Source organism: Polistes dominula, unplaced genomic scaffold (genome assembly GCF_049000335.1).
Source record: "Polistes dominula isolate Pdom_NZ unplaced genomic scaffold, Pdom_raw_medaka contig_28, whole genome shotgun sequence".
Lineage (NCBI taxonomy): Eukaryota > Metazoa > Arthropoda > Insecta > Hymenoptera > Vespidae > Polistes > Polistes dominula.
This window is the reverse complement of record NW_028300879.1, coordinates 2,374,814-2,398,726: the sequence shown is the minus strand read 5'-3', so window position 1 is coordinate 2,398,726 and position 23,913 is coordinate 2,374,814. Positions and strand designations below refer to the sequence as shown.

At 31.3% G+C, this 23,913-nt stretch overlaps 5 protein-coding genes across 10 annotated transcripts; 4 read left to right on the top strand and 1 right to left on the bottom strand.

Annotated features, from left to right (window-relative positions):
• Positions 1–2,126: 2,126 nt before the first annotated feature.
• Prp3 (pre-mRNA processing factor 3) lies at positions 2,127–4,912 on the top strand. Its single transcript, XM_015318493.2, has 5 exons — positions 2,127–2,602; positions 2,692–2,903; positions 2,980–3,766; positions 3,858–4,215; positions 4,337–4,912. Exons 1-5 carry the CDS (start codon positions 2,455–2,457, stop codon positions 4,734–4,736), a joined length of 1,905 nt encoding a protein of 634 aa, XP_015173979.1. The 5' UTR covers positions 2,127–2,454; the 3' UTR covers positions 4,737–4,912.
• Positions 4,913–5,554: 642 nt separating this feature from the next.
• On the top strand, positions 5,555–13,467 carry LOC107065118 (peroxidasin homolog pxn-2). Of its 3 annotated transcripts, none has more exons than XR_016177042.1 (8): positions 5,555–6,212; positions 8,880–9,651; positions 9,725–10,152; positions 10,826–11,073; positions 11,630–11,879; positions 11,956–12,064; positions 12,247–12,406; positions 12,486–13,467. XR_016177042.1 is itself a non-coding variant. In XM_015318491.2 (8 exons), the coding sequence occupies exons 1-8, from the start codon at positions 6,190–6,192 to the stop codon at positions 12,565–12,567; spliced, it is 2,082 nt and encodes a 693-aa protein (XP_015173977.1). In that variant the 5' UTR covers positions 5,555–6,189; the 3' UTR covers positions 12,568–13,465. The 3 variants fall into 3 exon arrangements, 2 of the variants coding, with proteins under 2 accessions (XP_015173977.1, XP_015173978.1); XM_015318491.2 differs by having other exon boundaries at positions 11,956–12,074; positions 12,486–13,465; XM_015318492.2 differs by having other exon boundaries at positions 8,866–9,651; positions 11,956–12,074; positions 12,486–13,465.
• A 185-nt stretch (positions 13,468–13,652) lies between these two features.
• Positions 13,653–16,329, top strand: LOC107065120 (glutathione hydrolase 7). The gene is made up of 9 exons (XM_015318495.2): positions 13,653–13,991; positions 14,102–14,271; positions 14,398–14,555; positions 14,617–14,696; positions 14,783–15,055; positions 15,133–15,423; positions 15,488–15,554; positions 15,631–15,864; positions 15,947–16,329. Exons 1-9 carry the CDS (start codon positions 13,973–13,975, stop codon positions 16,155–16,157), a joined length of 1,503 nt encoding a protein of 500 aa, XP_015173981.1. The 5' UTR covers positions 13,653–13,972; the 3' UTR covers positions 16,158–16,329.
• nac (GDP-fucose transporter nac) lies at positions 16,254–17,775 on the bottom strand. Its single transcript, XM_015318497.2, is given in 5 exon segments — positions 16,254–16,659; positions 16,662–16,961; positions 17,045–17,183; positions 17,252–17,456; positions 17,533–17,775. Coding segments are annotated over 5 exon segments (990 nt in total). The 5' UTR covers positions 17,592–17,775; the 3' UTR covers positions 16,254–16,372.
• A 701-nt stretch (positions 17,776–18,476) lies between these two features.
• AdipoR (adiponectin receptor) lies at positions 18,477–23,646 on the top strand. Of its 4 annotated transcripts, none has more exons than XM_015318501.2 (7): positions 18,477–18,646; positions 19,994–20,269; positions 20,331–20,429; positions 20,534–20,705; positions 20,820–21,217; positions 21,320–21,484; positions 21,649–23,646. In XM_015318501.2, the coding sequence occupies exons 2-7, from the start codon at positions 20,024–20,026 to the stop codon at positions 21,781–21,783; spliced, it is 1,215 nt and encodes a 404-aa protein (XP_015173987.1). In that variant the 5' UTR covers positions 18,477–18,646; positions 19,994–20,023; the 3' UTR covers positions 21,784–23,646. The 4 variants fall into 4 exon arrangements, with proteins under 4 accessions (XP_015173987.1, XP_015173988.1, XP_015173985.1 ...); XM_015318502.2 differs by lacking the exon at positions 18,477–18,646 and adding an exon at positions 19,135–19,268; XM_015318499.2 differs by lacking the exon at positions 18,477–18,646 and adding an exon at positions 19,180–19,368.
• The last annotated feature ends 267 nt before the right edge of the window (positions 23,647–23,913 follow it).

The following is a 23,913-nucleotide window of genomic DNA, read 5'->3' as shown; positions in this document are numbered from 1 at the left end:
CGAAGGGTCGAACAGAAAAAGAAAATAAAAGGTAAGAAAAAAAAAAGAAACGTGAATAAAAATAAATCTTCGAAAATATAAAAGAAAGAAAGGAACAAGTTCGCAAATTTGGTTAGAACTAAAAAGTAACTTAACACGATTTAAATACTTTTCAAAGTTTATCGAGTTAAAAAAAGATATGAAAAGAAAAAAGAGAGATAGAAAAAAGAGAAATATAAAGATAGATTAGAAAAGAAAAGGAATGAGATTAAAGGAAAAAGAAAAAAAGGAAAAAAAACATGAAAACCGATAGAAGGGACAAAGAACGTACGCTAGAATTGAGCTCGATCTCATATTCGCTTATAGACGTTAGATATAAACGCGTAATTGCGTGGCAAGGGTGCGGTGGCCGGTTATTTTAATGCGACTGACTGACACGCGGACATGACATGCTAGGCCTCTAGGAAGTCCGAGTTCTCTGTCCTCGCGTGTGCCCTATCAGGCGCCCTCGAATGCTAGCGTACGTGTATACGCAAGTTCCACACGAGCGCGCACCCTCTCTGACTGCTCTCTCCTATCCTCTTTCTATCTCTCTTTCTTTCTCTCTCATTTATATAGGGTGTCCCATTAAATAGAGAAAACGATAAAGGACATTTTTATAAATACGAACTTTAATAAATCATCGAAAATTTATCTAAAGATCTTACCGAGTCAACTATCAATCATATAAAACAATATGAAAAGCTTAGAAATTGATTAGGATTTGATCGTAATCTCTTTAATTTCGATAGAACGATCCTTCGATCGTGTCGATTTGACCTAGCTACCCTGTAGATCGGATACTACTCACCACCGGGGTACGGCACACGACGACGTACAAGAGAATAGCATAGTATAAAGCATAAACTACAATTAGCGGTAATCCGCGTGACACGGGCATGGCACCCTTTGCGCATATTAGAGCATTAGCTGCCGAGTCATACGAGCGAGCCGTACATCATTTCGGGACGTGCCCCCGTCGTCTCCCTCGCAAAATCGTTAAATTTACGAAGAAACACGACTGTCCCGATACACAACCCTGACTGAATATTACCCTCTCGCTACTCGTCCACGTTCCCATTGCCGCGACATCGCCATTGTTATCGCCAAACTTGATAAAGTTTTGTTTCCATAACGGAATAAACATGAAATAAACTATGAACGTAATATATAGTCTATAGTTATGTTTCAAATTTATTTATAAAATAATATATAGAAATTGTATCGTTGAAATATATAAGTTACAAGCGTAATGTAGGAAATTAATCGGCGCTAACATAAACGAGAACAACGGTGGGCAGAGTTCCAATTCCTTCGTTTCAATTAACAGAAAAGTTTAGAGCAACAGCCTCGGAATGAAGCAAATGTGGTTCACAGAATTGGCCTCATCGGTCACCAGGGAAGCGTGGAACACTGTACTTCTCTCTACCATTCTCATTTGTGGTTGTCGGTCCACTGCTATTCTACCACCCGCGTAACCACTTTCGACCCCTTAAACCTTTATATATTTTGTTGGAATAAGATTCCCTTACATCGTTTCAGTACCCATGCGTCTTTCAGAAAATATGCATTGATCGTACGTTTGTACGTCCGACGATTTTATTTAACATTTGTATAGTATAAATCTATTATTACAATTACTATTTAGTAAAAAGAGTAAGTATATACAAAAGATATTTTTTATATTAATTTAAATTTGCATATATAATAAAAATAAACGTAAATTATTGTTATCTCGAGAATTTCTTACCTTAATATTATTAAAAGTAAGACAAAAATTGATAAATAATCCAATTATTATGATCGTCACAAATAGTTCAGATTTAAAAATATCTGAAACTCGCGCGTTTAAAATGCTTCGATCTCATTGGTGCATTCTTCTACAGAACGTAAAGCTCCTCATTGGTTCATACGATCAAGAAAATGCAATCGAGATATATCGAATTATCGAAAAAAGTCGATAGAACGATATGTACAATTATCTGCATAATAAACAAATGTTGAATTAATCAATATTCATAGTAATTATTAATACTTGCACTTTTATAATGCAATAATGATTAAAAAAAACACTATATTATAATTTAAGGTTTACATGTAAGCATTCCTAATCTTATCTTTTAAATCTTCTGATTGGTTACTGGTATCTTTTGTCCTATATTCATTTTAGAGGAATTCGTTGTAATAAAATTAAAACGAGTGAGTCTTATTCCTAATTAAACTTGTGTTCAAAATGGATTAAGAATTTGAATTAAAACTAAAAATATAATAGAATATGCATCGATACGTTTGCAAGAATGTACGACGTCTAGCGGTAGATTGAGAAAAGTTCTTCTCAACCAAAAGTTTAAAGGAGGTTATGTTGTGGAAAATACTTATATTCTTGCACTTTGTATTGCAAATTCCATTTTTAATAGTTTGAATAAAAATAATAAAATGTCGTATTTAACGAAAAAAGAGATAGATGAAATGAAGCCACAAATTGAGAAAGCCGTAAACAAATTTCTCGGCTTCGGTGAACCTGCTATCGTTACTACGGCTGTCAATTGTATCACCTCTGGCTATGATAAACGTAAAACAGCAGGTAATAATGATGAGATTTCTAATATATACCTAATTCAATTTTTATTGAATAATTTGTACTTGTTATTTTTTAATTGTTTTTTTTTCTAGATAAACTATCCGCCTTATTGGAAGATAAAAGAGCTACCAAATTAACAGAGAAGATATTTGCAATATACGATGATATCAAAGCTGCACAGAAAAGTAAAAAGCGTAATCATGTGGAAGACAAGGAAAAAGAAAAGGATGCTAAGAAACCTAAATTTAAAGATGATGAAATTAAAAATGATAAACCTGCAGAAACTCAACTTTCCGCTGATAAGGTAGTATATTTATTTTATATTTGAAAATACTTGTACGGTATATCGTAAGAGTTTGTATAGATTTTATTGTTTTCAGATAAGGCAAATGATGGCTAATGCTCAAAGAGAGATTGAAGAAAGGAAAAGGGCATTGAAAGCTATTAAACAAGAAGAAGTACCACCTGTGAGGCCTCTCTTCAAAGCCAGAGATTCGTTGCCAAATGTAGGCAGTATGTATAATCAAGGTCTGTTGAGTAAAACAGATTCTGATAAAGCAAGAAAACTTGCTGCACTCCAAGCACAAATCAGAAACAAATTAAGTTCTGGATTGCTTAGTAATGTCGCAGTGCCAGATAAGCCGACTCCTTTGATCTTGGACGAATCAGGAAGGACTGTAGACATAACTGGAAAGGAGGTACAACTTACCCAGGTAGTACCTACATTAAAAGCTAACATTCGTGCAAAGAAAAGAGAAGAATTTAAAGCTCAGCTGCAAGAATCAAAGGGTCCGGAAGAAATACAGGATACACACTTTTTTGACACTAGAATTGGAGTTAAACCAGCAGTACGTAACAGACGTTCATTGAAATTTCATGAACCGGGTAAATTTCAACAACTTGCAGAGAGAATCCGTATGAAAGCTCAATTGGAAAAACTTCAAAATGAAATTAGTCAAATTGCTAGAAAGACTGGTATAAGTTCAGCAACGAAATTAGCGTTAATAGCACCTAAAACGGAAGCTCTTAGCGAAGATGTACCAAATATTGAATGGTGGGATTCTGTCATATTAACAGGTGGATATCCTAACGATGACGAGCCAACTACGATCAAAACTTCTACGATTACAAATTTAGTAGAACATCCAACACAAATGAGACCGCCAAGTATGTTTTCTTAAAATTATAAATTATAATAAATTAACATAATATATATATATATACACTGAAGTTATATTTTAAATTCTTTCTTTTTTAGCTGATCCATTGAAACCTATCTACATGCCTGTGTTTCTTACAAAAAAAGAAAGGAAGAAATTGCGTCGTCAGAATAGACGAGAAGCATGGAAAGAGGAACAAGAAAAAATTCGTTTAGGATTAGAACCTCCACCAGAACCCAAATTACGAATCTCAAACTTAATGCGAGTCTTAGGTACCGAAGCAGTACAGGACCCTACTAAATTTGAAGCTCATGTACGACAACAAATGGCCAAACGGTTGAAGGCTCATGAGGATGCCAATGCAGCCCGACGATTAACAGCTGAACAACGCAGGGAGAAGAAAGCAAGGAAACTCAAAGAAGATACCAGCCTTGGAGTACATGTAGCTGTTTATAGGTAAATCATAAAAAAAATATATTTTACAATATTTAATAATATTTATTAAAATACATCATACTTACAATTACAAATATACATTAAACATACATAAACATATAAAAATCTTTGATTATTTTAGAATACGCGATCTCGTAAACAACGCATCGAAAAAGTTCAAAGTTGAAACTAATGCAAAACAGCTATACCTTACTGGCTGTGTAATGCTTTTTCGAGATTGTAATGTCGTAGTCGTCGAAGGAGGAGCAAAACAACTTAGCAAATACAAACGATTGATGATGCATCGTATCAAATGGGAAGAAGATATCGTAAAGGATAACGATGGAAATGACGTACCGAATAAATGCGTTCTCGTTTGGGAGGGAACAAGCAAGCAGCGTCATTTCGGTGAGATTAAGTTCAAAGTGTGTCCAATCGAAAAGATGGCACGTGAACATTTCAAGAAGCATCAGGTTGAGCATTATTGGGATCTGGCCTATAGTGGAGCTGTTCTTGATAATACAGATGATGTACGCTCATAGAGATTATTATCTATGACTTTTAATTTAAAGCTCTAATTATATGATGAAATTTTAAGAGACGATAGAAAATTTCGTTATTAATTAATCAATTTAAATAATGACAAGAAACTCGGAAGAATGTATCCAGTGACAAAAATGGTGCGGAAATAAAAGTGGAATAAGATACCTGTGGAGAAGCAGCTGCCTTCAATGATCATAATTAACCCTAGATAAATATATCCAAGTCCTGACAACTTCAAGCAGCTTAGCATAAATTAATCTATAAAAATTAAACTAACGATTACATTTAACAATTTATGCATACTCGTTTTCACTTATGAAAAAAGAAAACGTCATCAAGAAGCGAAAGTGTTACTCTTATGGAAGAAACCGATCTTCCTACACGCGACATACATTCACTGGCAATATTATCGTAACCAAGATAAATTTTCAGCGTACGTAGGCGTGTCTTATGCGGTCGTCCATCAGCGTCTATCGCTCACACGATGTCATTTTAAAGAATCTTAATCCACGCTTGTCGCTACAATCAGACCCGTGCACATCCATTAACATAACGCAACGATTCCGTACGGCGCCTACCTAGCGTTAAAGTATTATGCAAAAAAGAAGAAGGTGTGCGGCGAGAACTTGAAATAACACATACACATACACACACACACACACACAAAGAAAGACATAAGTATATATTTACACAGAGTACACGTAACTCTTAAAGCTTTCATACTCAGGTACAAGCCATGATTCTTTATACGATCGATTTAAAAATATAGATGTGAGCGAGCGTACATACTTGACACTAATCACAAACTAATCGACAGATAGGCGATTACCTTTGAGGCGGAACGTTTCTTCCTATTGTAAGATAATATATAAAGAGATAAATGGAAAAAAAGAAGACGAAGAAGAAGAGTGTGTATATGCAAGTTCGAGGAACAATACGAGAGAAACGTAACGAACCTTGGTCTCGTTCATAGTAACACTGTAATATCTTAACGCATCGCTCGGCTACTTTTACCTTAGCGTATAACGTGTTACTAGTTGAATAATGCACTGTATAGAACAGAGCCCCTTCGATATACACGTCCGGCAACGTGTCGACACCCTGTATTACGACGAGTCAACTCTCTTCTAGTCCTCTCTTAGGCTCGAGGAGGGCCCCACTCCGCTAGGTAGGCGCTAAGACCGGACAGACTTGAGTTTTACTTTCGTTCGCGCATCGCTCTCAGTTCAGGTTTATCCGTTCCTTGCGTTCTCAGGCATAGAAGCACAACCTGCCGGTGTCTTACTCCGGCCTTTCTTGCGAAAGTGCGATACGTACGAGAGCCGCGTGAATGCCACCGTGCGTTTAGAACTACACAACGGTTCTCGCCTTCCGCAGAGTAACCCTCGCGTGCATTGTTCTTTATCTTATTGTTCAACACCATCTCCGAAACATCGAGATCAAACCAAAGGCATGTTGTTTACCTTTGCTACGCGGTGAGTGTCATTTTCAATTCTTACCTTCTTTTTTTCCTTTTCCTTCCGCGTTTTTTTCATTTTTGTTATTACTTTTTATTTATTTTTTAAATCAATCTTCTCTCTCACACACCCTATTTATACGATCTACAAGAATTAAGATAACTATCATTCCTTGGATTAAACGAAAACGAGAGTATTAATAATCTGCTGCTTACCCAGGAACAATTCGATTAACGTGAAGTTAAATTTCCTTTCGATCCTCCTATATCTAACTTTATCTCTCTCTTTCTCTTTTTCTTTCTCTCTCTCTCTCTTCCTCTTTCGTACTTTGAATACTTCAGTAGTTCGATAGCAATTTATATGTTCTTCGAAGACTAATCGAATAATCTAAGTTTCTTTATAGTTTGACGACGTTAATTGATATTGGAAACGTGAGATCATTCGGTCTTCGCGGGTTTCTATGCTACATCTCTAGCGATCGCGCGAACTCGTCAAAAAGATAAATCGTAACTGATGATAATAGCGATTATCTATCCTTCAATGCTTCGTTGATCGTAGGAAGTTGAAATTATTGAAATTACGTTCCATAAAAGAACTTTAATTAAAACTATATAATATACAATTAATCGCGTATGGATCAATTAAAAACATGTGGCAACTTTGTTAGCACACATCAATGCTTTTTAGAAATGATTAAATGCGTATTTTTTTACAAATATATTCAATCTTTTTCTATAATGTAAAAATGATAATAAAAAAAAAAATATATATATATATATATTAATCCCGATGATCGATGATTATATTTCAATAAATCTTTAATCGATGATACAATCAACGAAAGAAATATTTATTCTTAGTCTTTATTATACTTCATATAAGTATGCTCCGCTTTCACTCGTTTCCATGCATAAAGACGTAACTGACCTTTCTTGACGAACGTAACGAAAAAATTACTGAGCAGTAATACTTTGGTGTAGGCATTTACATTAGAGTTAGCACTTGTACTACGAAATCAAATTAGTCATGTTATACTACCGTTGCACAAATAGCACAAATCTCATAATGAAATTTGAATAAAATCCTTCAATATTTTCTAACATGAAATATGAGAGAGAGAGAGAAAAAAGAAGCACAAAATTATAAAATTATAGTATTATAAAGTGTGCGAAAATATTACTATAACAATTTGTATTTCATGCTCTCCGTCCGAATCTTTCTTTATATATATATATATGTATGTATGTATGTATATATTCACGTATAAAAGGTTAGCACGTTGCATTCTTTGCGTGCAATGAGATCTATTTAAATAGAGATCGATAATGAAATAATACAGTGTGCATATTGTTTTTAAAAAAAATAATAATAATAATAACAATAGTAACAGAAGATTGAATATTGTCAATATTCGAATGTCAGAATTCGAATTTTAAGAATTACAACTAACATAATAATCATGATAATAATTAATCACTCGATCCTTAATTATTAGAAACAAGTATTAATGAATAATAATGATTTATTTATTTTTTCTAACGAAGTATTTCCGTTCGCGTGTATCATCAAAGATAGTTAAGAGGAAATATCGTAATTACAGTCTCACGATTTTCCGGGATAACAAGAAAGAAAGAATTAGAATAGAGACGAACGATCACGCGAAAGAGAAGTTTGTTGATTGATAATTCTTAAGAAATCGATTCCATAAATATTGGTGTATTGAATGTTCGTTAAATAATAGGAGTGCGAAGAGTGTCGTTATGTAACGAAAACGATAAAAGAACCAGGAAGAATCCTAAATGTCAGTTAGGAGATAACTTCGACCTCCTACAAAGACCTCGAATTGGTTTGTCGATCTTATATAATAATTGATGAGTACAAACTCCCACCATCGAAAAATCAGTAGGTGCGATGGTACCGAGAAATCAGCCTCGAGCGACGCGATGAATGAAATTGTTCGCAGCAGAACGTTCTGCCGCGAACAATGGCCCCCGTGGAACGAGGCGAAATGCCATCCTATAGACAAGGTCTTCGGAGTTCATTACAATACACGACGAAAGGATCCATGTAATAATACGTTCGACTATTGCCATTGCAACGTTTTAGTGTAAAGAAAATCGCATCAAATTTTAGAACATATTCTTAAATCAAGCTCATATGTATAATGTTCTCTTGATTAGTTCAATCTTTTTCTTCTATAATATATTCAAGAGAAAATCTGTGAAAGTATTTGAAACAAATAGTAAAAATTGAATATATATATATATATATTTATTGTTGTAAATTCTTAAACGAATTTAAAAAATATAATGAATAAACTAAGGATCGATAATAAATATCGAAGTTAGCAAGATTAATGAAATCCTATTTAAGACAATGCAAATACAAATATCACATTAGGATGCAAATCCTTATATATGCAATACATATGTTCTTAGCCACCCCTTTGATTGTCTTCTTTCGAATATGATCGTATCACGTCACTGTCGGATTGTGTGGTGCAACACGGTCATTGAAATTTGCCAAGACAATCGCTGCATAATAATAAGGGGAAAATAATAAAAAGAGTGTATACCCTATAGGAGATATATTAGTAAAGAATGTGTAAAAGGAAGGAGTTTGCAGTATTCCATGCTGCGAAAGTGGATAAGTAGGTATTTTCTATCCTTAGATTCCGATCCGCAGATTCTTCGCGTTGCTGGCGCTCGCTGAGAGTACGACCTTGCCGCTAAGGATGCTGCAAGATCTGGGTAGGCGTACGAATGCCTCGATGGAGAGGTACGAACAAGCGGAACAAACTATTTTAAACTCTAGGACACATCTGACTCGAGGATCACCCTCATGGTATCTTGGTGCTTCTCATGAAATGTCCGAAGGTGCTCTAAATCTTTCAAGGAAGGCTTTACGAATCGAAACGATGGCTGTGATGTTAGTAGAAGCTTTGAACATGTCCTCAAAAGAGGCTTCTTCGGTTCTACCTTCAGTTGTTGCTTTTGGCTGTTCTGATCCTCCAAATTTTTTGAAGATCACGTCTGAATGCAAAAAGATCGATCCAAAATATAGAACACACACTGGAAGATGCAATAACGTGTTACATCCGACCTGGGGTGCTGCTTTGGAAGCCTATGTTAGATTTCTACCACCGGAATATCAAGATGGAGTGTCTTTACCACGAACCAATTTACCCAGTGCCAGGGAAGTTTCCTCCCGTGTTCACTCGGGTGGTCAAGATCTAAAGCACCCATATTTAATGGCACTTACAGCGTTATTCGCCCAATTTCTTGCTCACGATCTAGCCCATACACCTAGAATGGAACTACCGGATGGTACTAGATTAAAATGTTGCGACGTTGATTATGAAAATTTTCATCCCGAATGTTTCCCTATTCAAGCCGATAATGCGATTGGCTGTATGGAGTATTCTAGATCTGCACCACATCCTGGTAATTCCTTACATGTAAGTATCTCCTACAATTAATATATACTTCTTCTAATAACTTCCGTCATTGTGAAGAATCAAATAAATACAGGCTTGCAAGCTGGGTCCACGACAGCAGATTAATCAAGCCTCCTCTTACTTGGATTTATCTCCGTTATACGGTAGCTCGGAGGAAACATCGAGAGCCTTGCGATCGGGCAAAGGTGGCTTGTTGAATACTCAAAGAAGAAACTTACCAATGCCATCACCGGAGTCTGAAACTTGTAGAAGTGTGAATAAAGCTTTCCCTTGTTTCCTCAGTGGTGATTCCAGAGTGAACGAACATCCTGGCTTAACATTGATGCATGTAATCTTTCTTCGTGAACACAATCGAGTAGCCGAGCAATTGGCCAAGTTGAATCCTCAATGGGACGACGAGAAACTCTATCAGGAAGCTAGAAGAATCGTCATCGCAGAAATGCAACATATAACTTACAACGAGTTCCTACCAGTCATACTTGGAGAAACAACTTTGAACAAGTAGGCTTTCCTTCTCTTATCTTCTTTTTTTCTTGACTGTTTTTCTTTTCCTCTTTTTTTTCAACCTTTACTTAAACTCTTTTTCTTGTACAGTCCCGTAACTCGTTAACCGTAAACGAACAGTTACATCGATCTCAACGGATTTAAAGGCGTTGCTCTGTTCTAAGCAATGCGTCGAAACGCTAACGCATTTCCATAAAGAGACAGCAAATCGAGTATAAACGTGCCGTTAACTTGATCGCATCAGCGTGCCGAGCTATTAATATCTCTGCACGTGTATGTCGATCACGACTCGTCTGCTGCCCTTTGCCGTTCATTTGCCAACTTATACGTTGAGAGATAAGAACGCTAAGGTTCCAACGGACCGATCAGAGATTGCTCATCTTAACACTGAGCCTCCCTCGTACTTCCATTTGTCAAGTTGTTCACATGTCTTTGTACTTACTCCCTGTCTTCTGATATTATTCATTCCGTTACATCTTACGTTAATCATACTAATATCACGACATAACATCAAATCGATCATTTTCATATTATAAATTTATTTCTAACGAATTGTCATACATATGAAAGAAATATATATATATATATATAACCTTTACTTTCATTATCATTATTTATCAATATATTCATGAAGATTTTACGCTCTTGTTATTTTTTTCTTAACCAAAAGATTTGACTTGCGGTTATCCCATGAAAGACATTTTCGAGGATACGATTCACGTACCGATGCAACTCTGTCAAATTCGGCCGCCTCAGCAGGTCTTTTCTTCGTTGCTGCATTAACACCGAAGACGCTCGATCTTGTGGACTCTAGATCCGCTCTAAAATCTGGCGAAAGATCTCTCCTTTCGGCCTTCTACGCACCTCAAGAGTTGTATGAGGCGGGTGCGATCGATCGATTGATAGCAGGAGCTACAGGTCAGTTCAAATTATTCGTATCTTTTTTGTTACGATTGAACTTTGCTAGTCATCAAATAAAAATTAATAGAAAGTTATTGGACTTATGTACTATAGGTACATATATATAAGTACCTACAAACATATGTGCGTATATGTGGTGTTTTAAAATTGTGTTTAAAGCAATTAAAATGTTAATAATCAACATATTCTTTGTTAGTTATAAACAAATTATTTTATATTATATTATATAGTTCTTAATCCTCGAAAAAACAAAAATTTATATTTGATATTTATATATCTTATTCGTGGCTTTTTTTATTAAAATATTATTATTTCTCATACATAATTAATTCAAAAATTACAAAGTCGTTGAAATGTTTCATTCACACCTCGTATACGCATATATTCAGCGTGACATTTGAAGAAAGATAAAAAATTTCGTCTAACTACGGAATCTTGATTAAGAAAAATAAAAAAGCAAAAAAAAAATCATCAGGAGATTCTCCGACAAGTTGTCCCATGAGAACTTGGTTTTAATGACGATCTAGGATGCAAGGTCTAATTTCCGCGACAGCGGGACATTCTAGGAAGCCTCTACCCCCCGGCTTGAACGAAATCCTTCTGGAGCGGTATTTCCATGATGGGAAGAGTAACGACGTGCCCGTTGATTATGCTGCTCAAATCATCCAACAAGGCAGGGATCATGGTTTACCATCTTACGTCAAATGGCGAACATTTTGCGGTTTACCAGACGTTACCAACTTTCAGGATCTTAAAGGCACAATAGCCAAGGACATCGTCGAAAGATTACGACAAGTTTACAAGTAAAATATATTATATGTTTACTTATAAGGTATCGCTTGAAAAGTCGTAAGTTGATATTTTTTCTTTCTGAAATAGGAAAGCTGAAGACATAGATTTAGTAACAGGAGCACTCTCGGAAGCACCAGTGGCTAATTCAGTCCTTGGACCAACTTTCCTCTGTTTGTTAGGACGTACCTTCCGAAATGTTCGTTTGGGTAATAGAAAATCAATATCTGTCATTTAACACTAAACCTACCAGGCGCGGTCAAATGATCGCGTCCTGTAATTTGTAAAAATGAAATGTCGGTAGGTTTAATGTTAAATTCATTAGAATGACTAATAAAACATTATTTTTGATAATCTCGTCTTATGAAATTATTTTAACAGGCGATAGGTATTGGTACGAAAATGGTAACACGCCAGGATCATTCACGATAAATCAATTGGAAGAAATTCGTAAGAGTACAATGGCACAAATTCTATGCAATAATGGAGATCACTTGAAATTAATGCAACCAAGAGCATTTATTTTGAGAGATCCTTTCTTGTGAGTATATTCAACGACGACATAATGATATTATAATTTTTCGTCGTATTAAAAAAAAGAATTATAATTACATTTTCAGAAATCTCATAACGAACTGTACAGAACATATAAGCGTAGGTCCGAATCTGATGGTATGGAAAGAAAAAGAAGACTCTTTTTAAATTATTTCAATTAATACGAAACAACCATTGATCGTGATCATTAATTCTGTTCCTGACTTTACTAGAGAATGTAAGATTACTTAATGCTCCAGAAAGATGCGTTGTGGTTTTATTTTTTTTTTTTAATTTTATTTTATTATTATTATTATAAACTCAACGACAATCTTGTCAAGTCAGGGTAATGTCGCGTTTATTTGCGTATCGTAAAATGATACGTCTTCTTGTATACATAAACATGAATACCAGTTTCTCTGTCAATGAAGAAAAACACGGTTCGATGAAGATTTCTTTCGTATACACCTCGGGCTACTTGCCCTTTTTTCCTTGTAATATTATAATATTTTACTTCACGTTGTTATTACGATTGAAAATTACTTGACCGTACTACTACCATTGTGACACGATAACGATCAAGAGAAAGAGAAAGAGAGAAAGAGAAAGAGAAGGTCAGTACCATTCTCCTTAAGAAGAATACATAAAATTACCTAGCAACGGAGCTACACCAAATTGCGAAACTTTCAAGACCTCTATGGCGTTCGCATCCATTATTACTGTTATTCTCTATAAAGAACTCAGCCTTCTTTTGTATAACTAGAACGTGAAATCATTAAAAAGAAAAGAAAAGAAAAAAAAATAAGTGTTATTACAGAATAAAAGGGAAACATTTTTAATACTAAGAATATAAGAGGATAGTTGAATTCATGCAACGAAATTTGTCATCTCAATGTATTAGTATCTATTATTTTATTCAATTGATAAAATCCTAATATTGATTTTTTATATGTTATCTTTATTAATTAGTTTTTCTGCGTAATTTAATAGAGTCAGTTATCAATTTTTTCGTTGTACGATTACGTCATTTATTTAAAAAAATATATATCTTATTATACTATATTTCATTGACTTACTGGTGAGTAAAATAATGAGTTGATTGGATTTATGTTGATTTATAATTTATATATATATTTAATATAAACATTGGCACAAATTTAATACAAGTTACAGAATTTTATTATACAACTTTAATTGTATATAGTAAGTTGGGTATTTAATTCTATCGCAACTCCATCTGGTAAGTTACATTGGAGTTATCTTATGGCAACGCAAAAGTATACAAAAATAAACAAATTAAATCAAGAATCTGATATTAAAGCAAAAGCTCTTAAATTTTGCAAATATTATTTAAATATTATTACTTTGTGCGATAGAAGAAAAACTTGTTATAATTTTCGGATGATACGTCTAAGGAAAAGAATAGATTCAACTAGAATCATAAATGAGGTTATCGAATTTACAGTTATTTTGACACAGTATGCTAACACCTATTTACATAGAAGGAAGCAATATTATTTAAAATAAACATAGATGCTCTTTATAATTAATCGCATAATTATCAATTTGAAAAATGAGTTATTGCGACAGACGTAAGTTTAATAAAATTTAATTATATATTCAAAAAATGTTGTGAAAATATTTCTTAATCAATTATTAAAACATATCACGTTTTATCTTTGAATAAACATTAAACTTTTAGAAGGATTAACAGAAGAATGTCCCTTGACACAGGACAAAACTAACAAATGTAAATTAAGCCAGTGTTGTGGAGGTGGTATGAAATTAATCGTATGTTGTTTCGCTATTTTATCATTCGCTATAACAACTATACTAGTATTACAATTGGTTTATGCTAGTAATTTACTGCAGGTACATATTTTAATACATATTATTAGCACATTTTAAACACAAATTAATATATTTGTTTTGTTTTTTTGTTTTTTTTTTTATAAGGATCTCAAAAACAAAACTATAAATATTAATGTTTATTATTAGGCCAATGGTAGTATTCATGGTGCTGTTGCCACAGATTACACAAATTGCTCACAGATAGGTACTAAAATATTGAGAAAGGGAGGTAATGCAATAGATGCAGCTATAGCAGCTACAGTATGCATGACAGTAGTAGCTCCACATAAAACAGGTCTTGGTGGGTAAGTAATTTAAGGAATATATATATTGTTAAATATATATATACAATTTTAATTCCTTCAGAGGTGGCTATATGATATTATATAGTCATAAAGATAAATCAGAACCATTAGTCATCAATTTTGCCAACAATACTGTCGGAGGTCAGTATAAATTAATCAATATTGTATTTAAAAAAATCATTGATGGTTTAATCGATTTTAATCATTCTTATTATTATAAAAAATAGGTATTTTTGGCACAATAGGAATACGCTTACCTGCTGTTTTGAAAGGCCTAGAATCCGCTCACATTTTAAAAGGAATTTTACCATGGAATGAACTTATAGAACCAGCAGCAAAATTAGCTAGAACAGGATTTGTAATATCAAAAGAATTGGAATATGAATTATCAAATAATAGCGACTATGGGATACTTTATGGTCATGTAAATGCTGGCAATATTTTAAGATTAAATGATCTTGCAGATACGTTAGATGCTGTTGCAAAAAATGGCACAATTGGTAAACAATTTGAAGATTCATTATTATGTACATTTATGATAATATATACGTAACATGTAACATCATTTCTTTTTCAGTTTTATACAATGGGACTTTGTCATTGAAACTTTTACGCGATGAAGTTAAAAAAGAGGAATTATTATTACAATTGGCAAATTACAAACCTGAGATAAGTATAGCGAAAAAAACTTCTTTTTATAAACATTCATTATACTATCCTTCAGGTGTATTTGATTTTGAAACTTCTATAAATGCATTAGAAGATCTCAAAATATCATTCGAAATGGCATCAAAGACTGAAACTATGGCTCTTGTTGCTCAAACATTATTGAATTCTAATGAAAGGTCATCAGACACGATAAAAAATGGTTGGTAATAAACATAACTTATAAAAAAAATTATAAATTTGTTAATTCATTCAATTTGTTTTAGTTGAACAAGAAAGATACACTGGTGTTATGGTGATGGATGGACAAGATACTTATGTCAGTGTATTAACGTTAGTATTTTTCTATATTATTATACATAATATAAAAAATAAAATATATATTAAATTTTTTATTTAAATTATGCAGTGGATTAAGTGCACCTTTAGGATCGATTCACATGACTGGCACTGGCTTTTTATTAGATAAAACTGGTAATGATAACGATTTATCAACTCTACTTCCAATTATTTTCCATAATGAAGAAAAGCCATGTGAATTACGTGGAGTATTAGGAACTGATGATGCAATTTTAAGTAGTCAACTTTTATACCATTTGATAGTACGTGGCTTGAATGTTTCTACTGCCATTGAGCATCCAAGGTATATCCATTTTAAACTATATATATATATATAAGTATATGTATATATGAGTATATATATACTTATACTGTTTATTTTTTAGATACTATCTTTTATCTGATGGTCTTAGTATAGAAAATGATCAATCACACATATTAAAAACAGTATTACAAAATAAATCAAATTTATCAATGCCTGTTTCAAAAATTGATGCCAGTTCAATATCAAAAAGTGTAAATGCTATTATAAAACATAAAGATTTGATAACAAGTCATTCCGATAGCCGTGGAGGCGGTCTTGCATCTAGATTTTGATAATTTTTACTTTTTATATAATTTTCATATAAAGTATACACAAATATTTATGAATATTACATTATTTTATAATATATATTATAATAATATTATTTATATTATATTTATATTACAACAAAAAATTGTACAAAGTTTAACAATTAAATAAATTATAATAAATGGAAATAAGGTAGGAACTTTCTCTTTAGTTGTATCCTACTGTATAATCCATAATATCATACTTTTAATAGCGATCTTTCTGCTTTATACTCAGCATTTAAATCAAGTTGTCTAAATCTTGCATAAGCTGCACTACTACTTAAAACAATAACATTGCTAGTCCACCACAAAAATGACTTGTGTTCGTTAAACCAATATGTTGCTAAAATAGTTTGTGCACAAGCTTTTGCAGTACCACTGACATTATGCGTTAAAGGAGATGTTACTTTTATCTGAAGAGCTGTAACATAACCAATTGCAAAACCACAAACACCACCTATGACCATTGCACTCCAAAAAAAGGTTCACCAAGTTTGTCGTAATTGTAAACTTCCCAATGTTCACCATTAAATAACATTAAGGGTATAAAAAGGAAAATACTGTATACGTTATTATAATAAGAAAGTAACCAAATATTTTGATTTACTGCTGGAAGAACATGCTTAGTATGAATCGAATATAAAGAGAGTGTTAATGATCCAACTACACCTAATATCGTTCCTAAAATAGACAAAGAACCTGCAACATTTTCTTGATCAACACCAAGCCAAAATCCAGCGACAATCATAGCACAGCATAAAATACTCTTCATTGAAGTTTTTTGTCCTGTTAATGAAAAAGCAAAATTTGTTTAGTATATTTTTTTTTATATAGTATATTTTTAGTATTTATACTGACACAATTCTTACCAAGAATTATATAAGTAAAGATAACATTAAATACGGTAGTCAATGATCTGCCCACATAATAAAATGCAACTCCAACGTATTTCAAACATAAGTTGTTTGAAGCTATCATTGCAGTAAAAAGTATGGATAATGGTAATATCTATAAAATAAGGAATAATATCTAGTACATTCTTATAATAGAATTAAAACAAGATTTACAAATAGTACCTTTTTAATCGTCTCTTTTTTAAACGGATTGCCATTGGGAAATTTAAAATAATTTGGAAACAATGTAGATAAATTATTAAGAGTTACACATATAACAACGCTCACAATACATTGAAACCATGTCACAAATAATGGTGCATTCAAATTTACAGTTTCACTAGAGAGAAGTGCCTTATTTACAAAGACTGTCAAAATTGATACAATCCTAAAAAATAATTCAATATTTTGGTATTATTTCATTAAAACAAAAACAATATTATATATGTAAAATCATTACTTACCAATAAATAGCAACGACTGATGCTATATAAGTATATCTTGACAAAATTTCTATATCCATCTTTGCAGAAAATGCATCATACTTCTAACTATGACAAAGTATATGACTTGATATTTGAATTAGTCCTTTTAAATTAATTCATTAATTCATAATAACAGAAAGTGTATCAAGAAAAAAATATATAAACTTAGATATATTTTTTCAATTATATAATAAAATATAATATTTAATAGAAACAGATATAACATACTTCAGAAATGTATTATAATCTATTACAAAAAACATTTTAACAGAACTGTTTTATTAATAGATTGCAAATAAACTTCTGATAAGAATTGCTAATAAACAGTAACATTGTTGTTTTATCTATTTATATTGTAACAAATAAAAATGATTTACTTAAATAATGTCAATCATTAAAGTCAATCATTCAAATCCAATCATAGTTTAAAGACTTTTAAAAAATATTTAAATAATATTAAATTCATTTCAAATATACATTTGTTTTTGACATATATAAAATTAAGAAATACTCCTAGCTATATGTAAAAGGTAGCACAAGTATACATCTTTAATCATCTTCAAGTCATCTGTAGAAGTTACACATTACTGTAAATAATAAAATTATCCAACATATTTTTTTCTACGACCAATCAGAATACATTTCTAAGAGCAAAACATTAAGGGTAAGGTTTTCAAACATATTAAACATTTGGCGAAAGCGCTTCGCTAATTTACCAGAACTTATATTTTCCATCACATAAAGTTTTAATTAGTATTTTTTGTAATGAACCAAGACATATAGTTTGATAACAAAGAAATTTTATTCCTTAATACAAGATAGCGGTAATATTATTGGTGTAACTTTCAACCAATGAGATGTTAGTGATCAACTCTGGTTGGCTCTTTGGGTGCCCTCTATCGATTAGTTTACGGTGTGACTGCTACGAATAACGCGCATTAAGGACAAACTTTTCATTCTTTACCATTTACAATATATTGTTTATGGAATTGGTTGCGTTACATTTCGTTGTTTAGTATTCTTTATTCGATCTTATATGGGGTATCTTGTTAATAGAAATTATATTCATTCACACGTAGTGTGTGTGGAAAACGTAAGCTTTAAGTTACAATATTTACTTATAAATATTTCGCAATATTAATAAAAGGCAATAATATTCTATTTATTATATTTTAATATATATATATTTTGATAATTATCTTTAATAATCCTAACTTTTCAATGTGTATGGTATATTAGATTAGTTATCCAATATTTAATTTTCATTTTATTTTCCTCGTAAAAAAAACATTTAAAATTCTACTATATCTAATTCTTTCGTTTTATCATAGTATTTAAAGTTTATCTTCAAAAGAGATAAACTTTATATTCCATTGATGACACAATTTTGGACTTCGACTATAAAAAATTCGTAATAGTCTTTATAATGGTATAAGTCTTTCTCTAGAAGTTTCTGACAGTAACTATAGACCAATTATATTACACATAATATATAAAATATATATATATATATATATATATATATATATATATATATATATATATATATATATAATTTGTTTGCGTACGCGCCCGCGCGCGCGCTGCTGTAACGCACACACACACATATATATACTTCGATGCACGTGGATATTATATGTAATCTGACGTCTTTGGATTCTGTCGGTAGTAACAGGCAGAGTTGCTAATTCCGTGGACACTAAAACTTCGTAGTGGTGTGTTCAATTTGCTCTGATATATCTTTTTAAAATTATTTACTGTTATTATATAATATTCAAATGTAATTAAATTTGAAAAATATTTACCACGCAACAGGTACAACGCAAATTAATTTTAATAATATTAATACCTATTAACGTAATATATATGTCGTCATATTATGTATATATATATATATACATATTTATTTGATCGGAACATTTTTTTGTTCTATATTTCATGTAATTTACATAGATTTGATTTATTGATACATATACAAATATATTTAGATATAAATTCTTGCTCAATAAAACGAAATTTTTATTACGTATCATCTAATACATGGAAATTATACATAATCGGTAAAATAGTTTCTAGTAGTGATAAGCTGAAAAATAACAAGGTTATAATTAATTTTTCAAAAATATATAATTACTATACCATGTTATATAAGAAGTTGTAACCTCTAAGTAATATACAAGTGCCAATTAATGTATAATTTCGCAATATTTCTAATATGTCAGCTGTGAACATCTTATATATTACGTTCGTTCGTGATTAATAATATTAAACGTCGACAAATGTTTTTTCAAATTTTATATTAAAAATATTAAATTCGTTATTTTTCGAAATCAGTGACAATACAATTGTTTATGTATTAATATGAAAATAGAAATAATTGTTTTATAAAAAAGAAAAACAAATAAATATTAGGTACATAAATTGTTATATTGTCTTGTAGGTTAAGAATTGGACATAATATTTCTAAAATATGTCGCAATACGAGAATGATATTATCGAAGACAAAGATAATAATCCTAATACATCAGAAGACTTAGGACTTCGTCATAGAATACCATGGAGCGAACGTATATTGCTGAACAGCGAAATTCCAGGTTTGCATGAAGTTAAGGAATTATTAGAAGATGATGATGCCAGCTGTTTGGCAGAGGAAGAGGATGGGGTTGGATGTCCCCTTCCATCTACTCCTGAAGATGATCATCTTTTGGATTGTGAGGTACTGTACTAATAAAAGATTTATGTCTTTCTTATATGACAATAATCATTTGTAATTCTAGATGACAGAAGTATTAAAAGCAGGAGTATTAAGTGATGAAATTGATCTTGGTGCCTTGGCTTATAATGCTGCTGAACAAGCTGAGGAATTTGTTCGTAAGGTAAAGTATCCAAATGTGAAATGAATTTCTATTAATGTTAACTTTTACGGAGCAGTATAAATTTACTTTTTATAAATTCATTTGTAACTAATATATTTATATAGGTCTGGGAAGCATCTTGGAAGCAATGCCATTTTAGAAATTTACCTCGGTGGTTGCAAGATAACGATTTCTTACATGCTGGTCATAGACCACCGTTACCATCATTTTATGCTTGCTTCAGAAGTATTTTCCGCATTCATACAGAAACTGGCAACATCTGGACACATTTACTTGGTAAATTCAAATATTTCAGGATAATATTCTATATTTTTATTGGGAAAAATAATTGAATAAGAAATGAATTCCTGTGTTACTCTATACATATTAATAATATTTATCTTTTTGTAGGTTGTGTGGCATTTATTGGCATAGCTATCTTTTTCCTAACGCAACCTCCCATAGAAATTCAATTGGAGGAAAAATTAGTATTCGGTACCTTCTTTGCAGGTGCTATCATTTGTTTGGGATTGTCATTTGCCTTTCATACAGTCCACTGCCACAGCGAATGTGTAGGGAAATTATTTTCCAAATTAGATTACTGTGGAATAGCTATGCTCATCATGGGTAGTTTTGTACCATGGCTTTATTACGGTTTTTACTGTGACTACCAACCTAAACTTATTTATTTATCCGTGGTGGTTGTGCTTGGTATAACAAGTATTGTAGTATCATTGTGGGAAAGATTTGGTGAACCCAATTATAGGCCTCTTAGAGCTGGCATCTTTATGGGTTTTGGCCTTAGTGGGGTAAGTACTGTCTGTATGGTCATACGTATGTATTTCTGTATATAATATAAAGTTTATAACACATTATTATTATTATTATTTTATAACTTAATGCATTCGTAGGTAATACCTGCCGTTCATTATGCTATAACAGAAGGCTGGTTCAAAGCAATTAGTCAAGCATCACTTGGCTGGTTGATACTAATGGGAAGTTTGTATATTTTGGGTGCACTATTTTATGCATTAAGAGTACCTGAACGATTTTTCCCTGGAAAATTTGATATTTGGGTAAATGTTAAAACATTTGTTACATTATTTATTTTATTTTTTATTACGATCCTTTGATATTCGTTTTCTTTCTTCCATATATATATATATTTGTAGTTAAAGTTATTTATTTATAAACTCGATCTGTGTAAACTTAACAAATTAAAGAATATTATGGTTTTTAGTTTCAGAGTCATCAAATCTTCCACGTATTAGTAATTGCTGCTGCTTTTGTTCATTATCACGGTATAACAGAAATGGCAATGCATAGAATGACAATAGGCGATTGTGCAAATCCAGCTCAGGTGATAGCATTTTGAACATGTAACAATATACAATGAGTATATTATCAATATTTTGTCGAATGTCTTCTCTCTGCATGACTGTAATAAGACTAAAAGGATTCCTAAAGTTATCACATATAAATTGGTGTATTAAGGACTTGACCACAAAAATTTCTTTCGATAATTGTAATGTTATTAATAACATACAAGTAACATTACATTTTTAAATGCAAGTAAATCATGTATTTGGAGCACTTTAATTTGCATCAGATTTATATGCTTTTTATAATTGGCTAATTATATACAATTCAGAATTTAATATATTTTTACACTCAGTCTAAAAAAAAAATAATAGTTCATTGAAAACGCAAGTTACATTCAACAGTGAATTATATATAAAACAGTTCTCTATAGTAAAAATGCCATTTTTATATTAACCTTTAGCCAGAGTCTTGGTGATTCAAGTAAATTCCTTTTTTGATGACAGATTCCTTAGATATATATATATATAAATCGTATCCTATGATATATATTAAATCACTGTTTCACATAGATATCTACAATAGTTAAAAGTCGTGTTTATAAATCAAACAGTATTGTATCAGAAAAAAATGTCTATCGCAACTACACTACGTCTCCTGCTAAAGGTACATTTTTATACAGTCTCATCTAAATCCATTGCATAATAAAATTCTGTGGTCTGCCTTAGATTCAATCTTGAACTGTTGAAGATAAATACTTGTGATCTTTACTTATTAGATTAATTAGATTTTAATACTAAGATATAAGTACAGTGCAAAAAAGGGCTACGGTACAGAAAGTGGCTGTCTAAGCAACAGTAATTAAATTCAATGCGTGATTGTTTAGTTCAAATCGTTAATAATAACAATAACATAATAATAATAATAATAATAATAACATAATAAAATAATAATAATATTAATAATATAATAATGAAAATAAGATTAATATTAATTATAAATATTACAATGATAATAATTAAACTCTTGTTCAACTTGCTTTTATACTTTACACAGCCACTTGAGAAAGTTGTAAAAACTAATGTAAAGTATAAAAGAAAGTATATAAAAAATGCAACAAAAGTTTATGTCTGAGAACTAGGAACCAACATAAATACAAATGACTTTATAGTATAAGCACTCTGAAAATCGTAATATATTTTGATCACATTCATTGTTAAAACAATGTAAACCTATTTATTCTTATGATTATTGCGAATGTAGTGCAATATTCTAATTTTTGTTGTTTCTTTTTTTTTCTTTACTACTCTCGATGTTTCGGCGTTTAAATTTTATTTCCAGCTATAGTCTATATCGGAATTATATATTTTTGTAGCTGTCAAGTGTTAAATAGGTAATTTATGATTGATATATATATTATCTATTTATTGAATAATTAATTCTGAAACCTAGATAAACATACAGATTGACAGATCCGTATCATTTATTATCGTGTAATTACGATTATAGTAATTAGTAACAGAAATTAATGGTACTCCATAATGTACTTATTTATTTTATATTATTATCTAACCTATAATTTCAAAAAAGCTTATCTCTTAGTTTATTATCAAGATTTTTTCATTAATTTCTTAAAGCATCAAAGTTGTAATTTAATACTTCCAAATTTTTCTTTTTTTTTCTTTCTGGAAAATAATGTGGTGTTATACGTTTCTGTCAGTCTAAGATAAGAAAATGTTATAATATTATTTTATGTTATTGTCAAAAAATCTAGTACTTAGAAAGAATGTTGTTAAACTTTTTACACAAATAAATATGAGTACTATTAATAAATTAATAAAGAAACCAAATAAATATGTATCTTATATGTGAACGGTATAATACATTGATTATAGTTTTGAGTTGTTATAGAAACATATTTTTTAGTCTATAATGTAATTTATTTCTTGATTAAGAACGACTTATAGATTATATTACAACAATACTACTTTACCTATTAATGTTTTTTGTCCTGTGTACTGCAAAATATTCCAGTTTAAAAAAAAAGCTCAAAAGATAAAGCTATTTGAATTTGGCGCTATTTATCATTTCCACCATATTTTCTATCCTTCTTTACAATGTTACCATCAAATACATTATCATGCAGAAAATACAAAATAAATAAAATGTTTTAGTTAATATTCCT

Excerpts from the sequence above, each read along its gene's own strand:
- Prp3 (XM_015318493.2), top strand. The coding sequence starts at position 2,455 with ATGTCGTATTTAACGAAAAAAGAGATAGATGAAATGAAGCCACAAATT. Across the intron at positions 2,904-2,979 it reads CTCAACTTTCCGCTGATAAG|ATAAGGCAAATGATGGCTAA; the intron begins GTAGTATATTTA and ends TATTGTTTTCAG. Across the intron at positions 4,216-4,336 it reads GTACATGTAGCTGTTTATAG|AATACGCGATCTCGTAAACA; the intron begins GTAAATCATAAA and ends TGATTATTTTAG.
- LOC107065118 (XM_015318491.2), top strand. The coding sequence starts at position 6,190 with ATGTTGTTTACCTTTGCTACGCG. Across the intron at positions 11,880-11,955 it reads AGATTACGACAAGTTTACAA|GAAAGCTGAAGACATAGATT; the intron begins GTAAAATATATT and ends TTTCTGAAATAG. Across the intron at positions 12,075-12,246 it reads CTTCCGAAATGTTCGTTTGG|GCGATAGGTATTGGTACGAA; the intron begins GTAATAGAAAAT and ends TTATTTTAACAG.
- LOC107065120 (XM_015318495.2), top strand. Across the intron at positions 15,424-15,487 it reads ATCAGACACGATAAAAAATG|TTGAACAAGAAAGATACACT; the intron begins GTTGGTAATAAA and ends AATTTGTTTTAG. Across the intron at positions 15,555-15,630 it reads ACTTATGTCAGTGTATTAAC|TGGATTAAGTGCACCTTTAG; the intron begins GTTAGTATTTTT and ends TAAATTATGCAG.
- AdipoR (XM_015318501.2), top strand. The coding sequence starts at position 20,024 with ATGTCGCAATACGAGAATGATATTATCGAAGACAAAGATAATAATCCT. Across the intron at positions 20,270-20,330 it reads ATCATCTTTTGGATTGTGAG|ATGACAGAAGTATTAAAAGC; the intron begins GTACTGTACTAA and ends TTGTAATTCTAG. Across the intron at positions 20,706-20,819 it reads CATCTGGACACATTTACTTG|GTTGTGTGGCATTTATTGGC; the intron begins GTAAATTCAAAT and ends ATCTTTTTGTAG.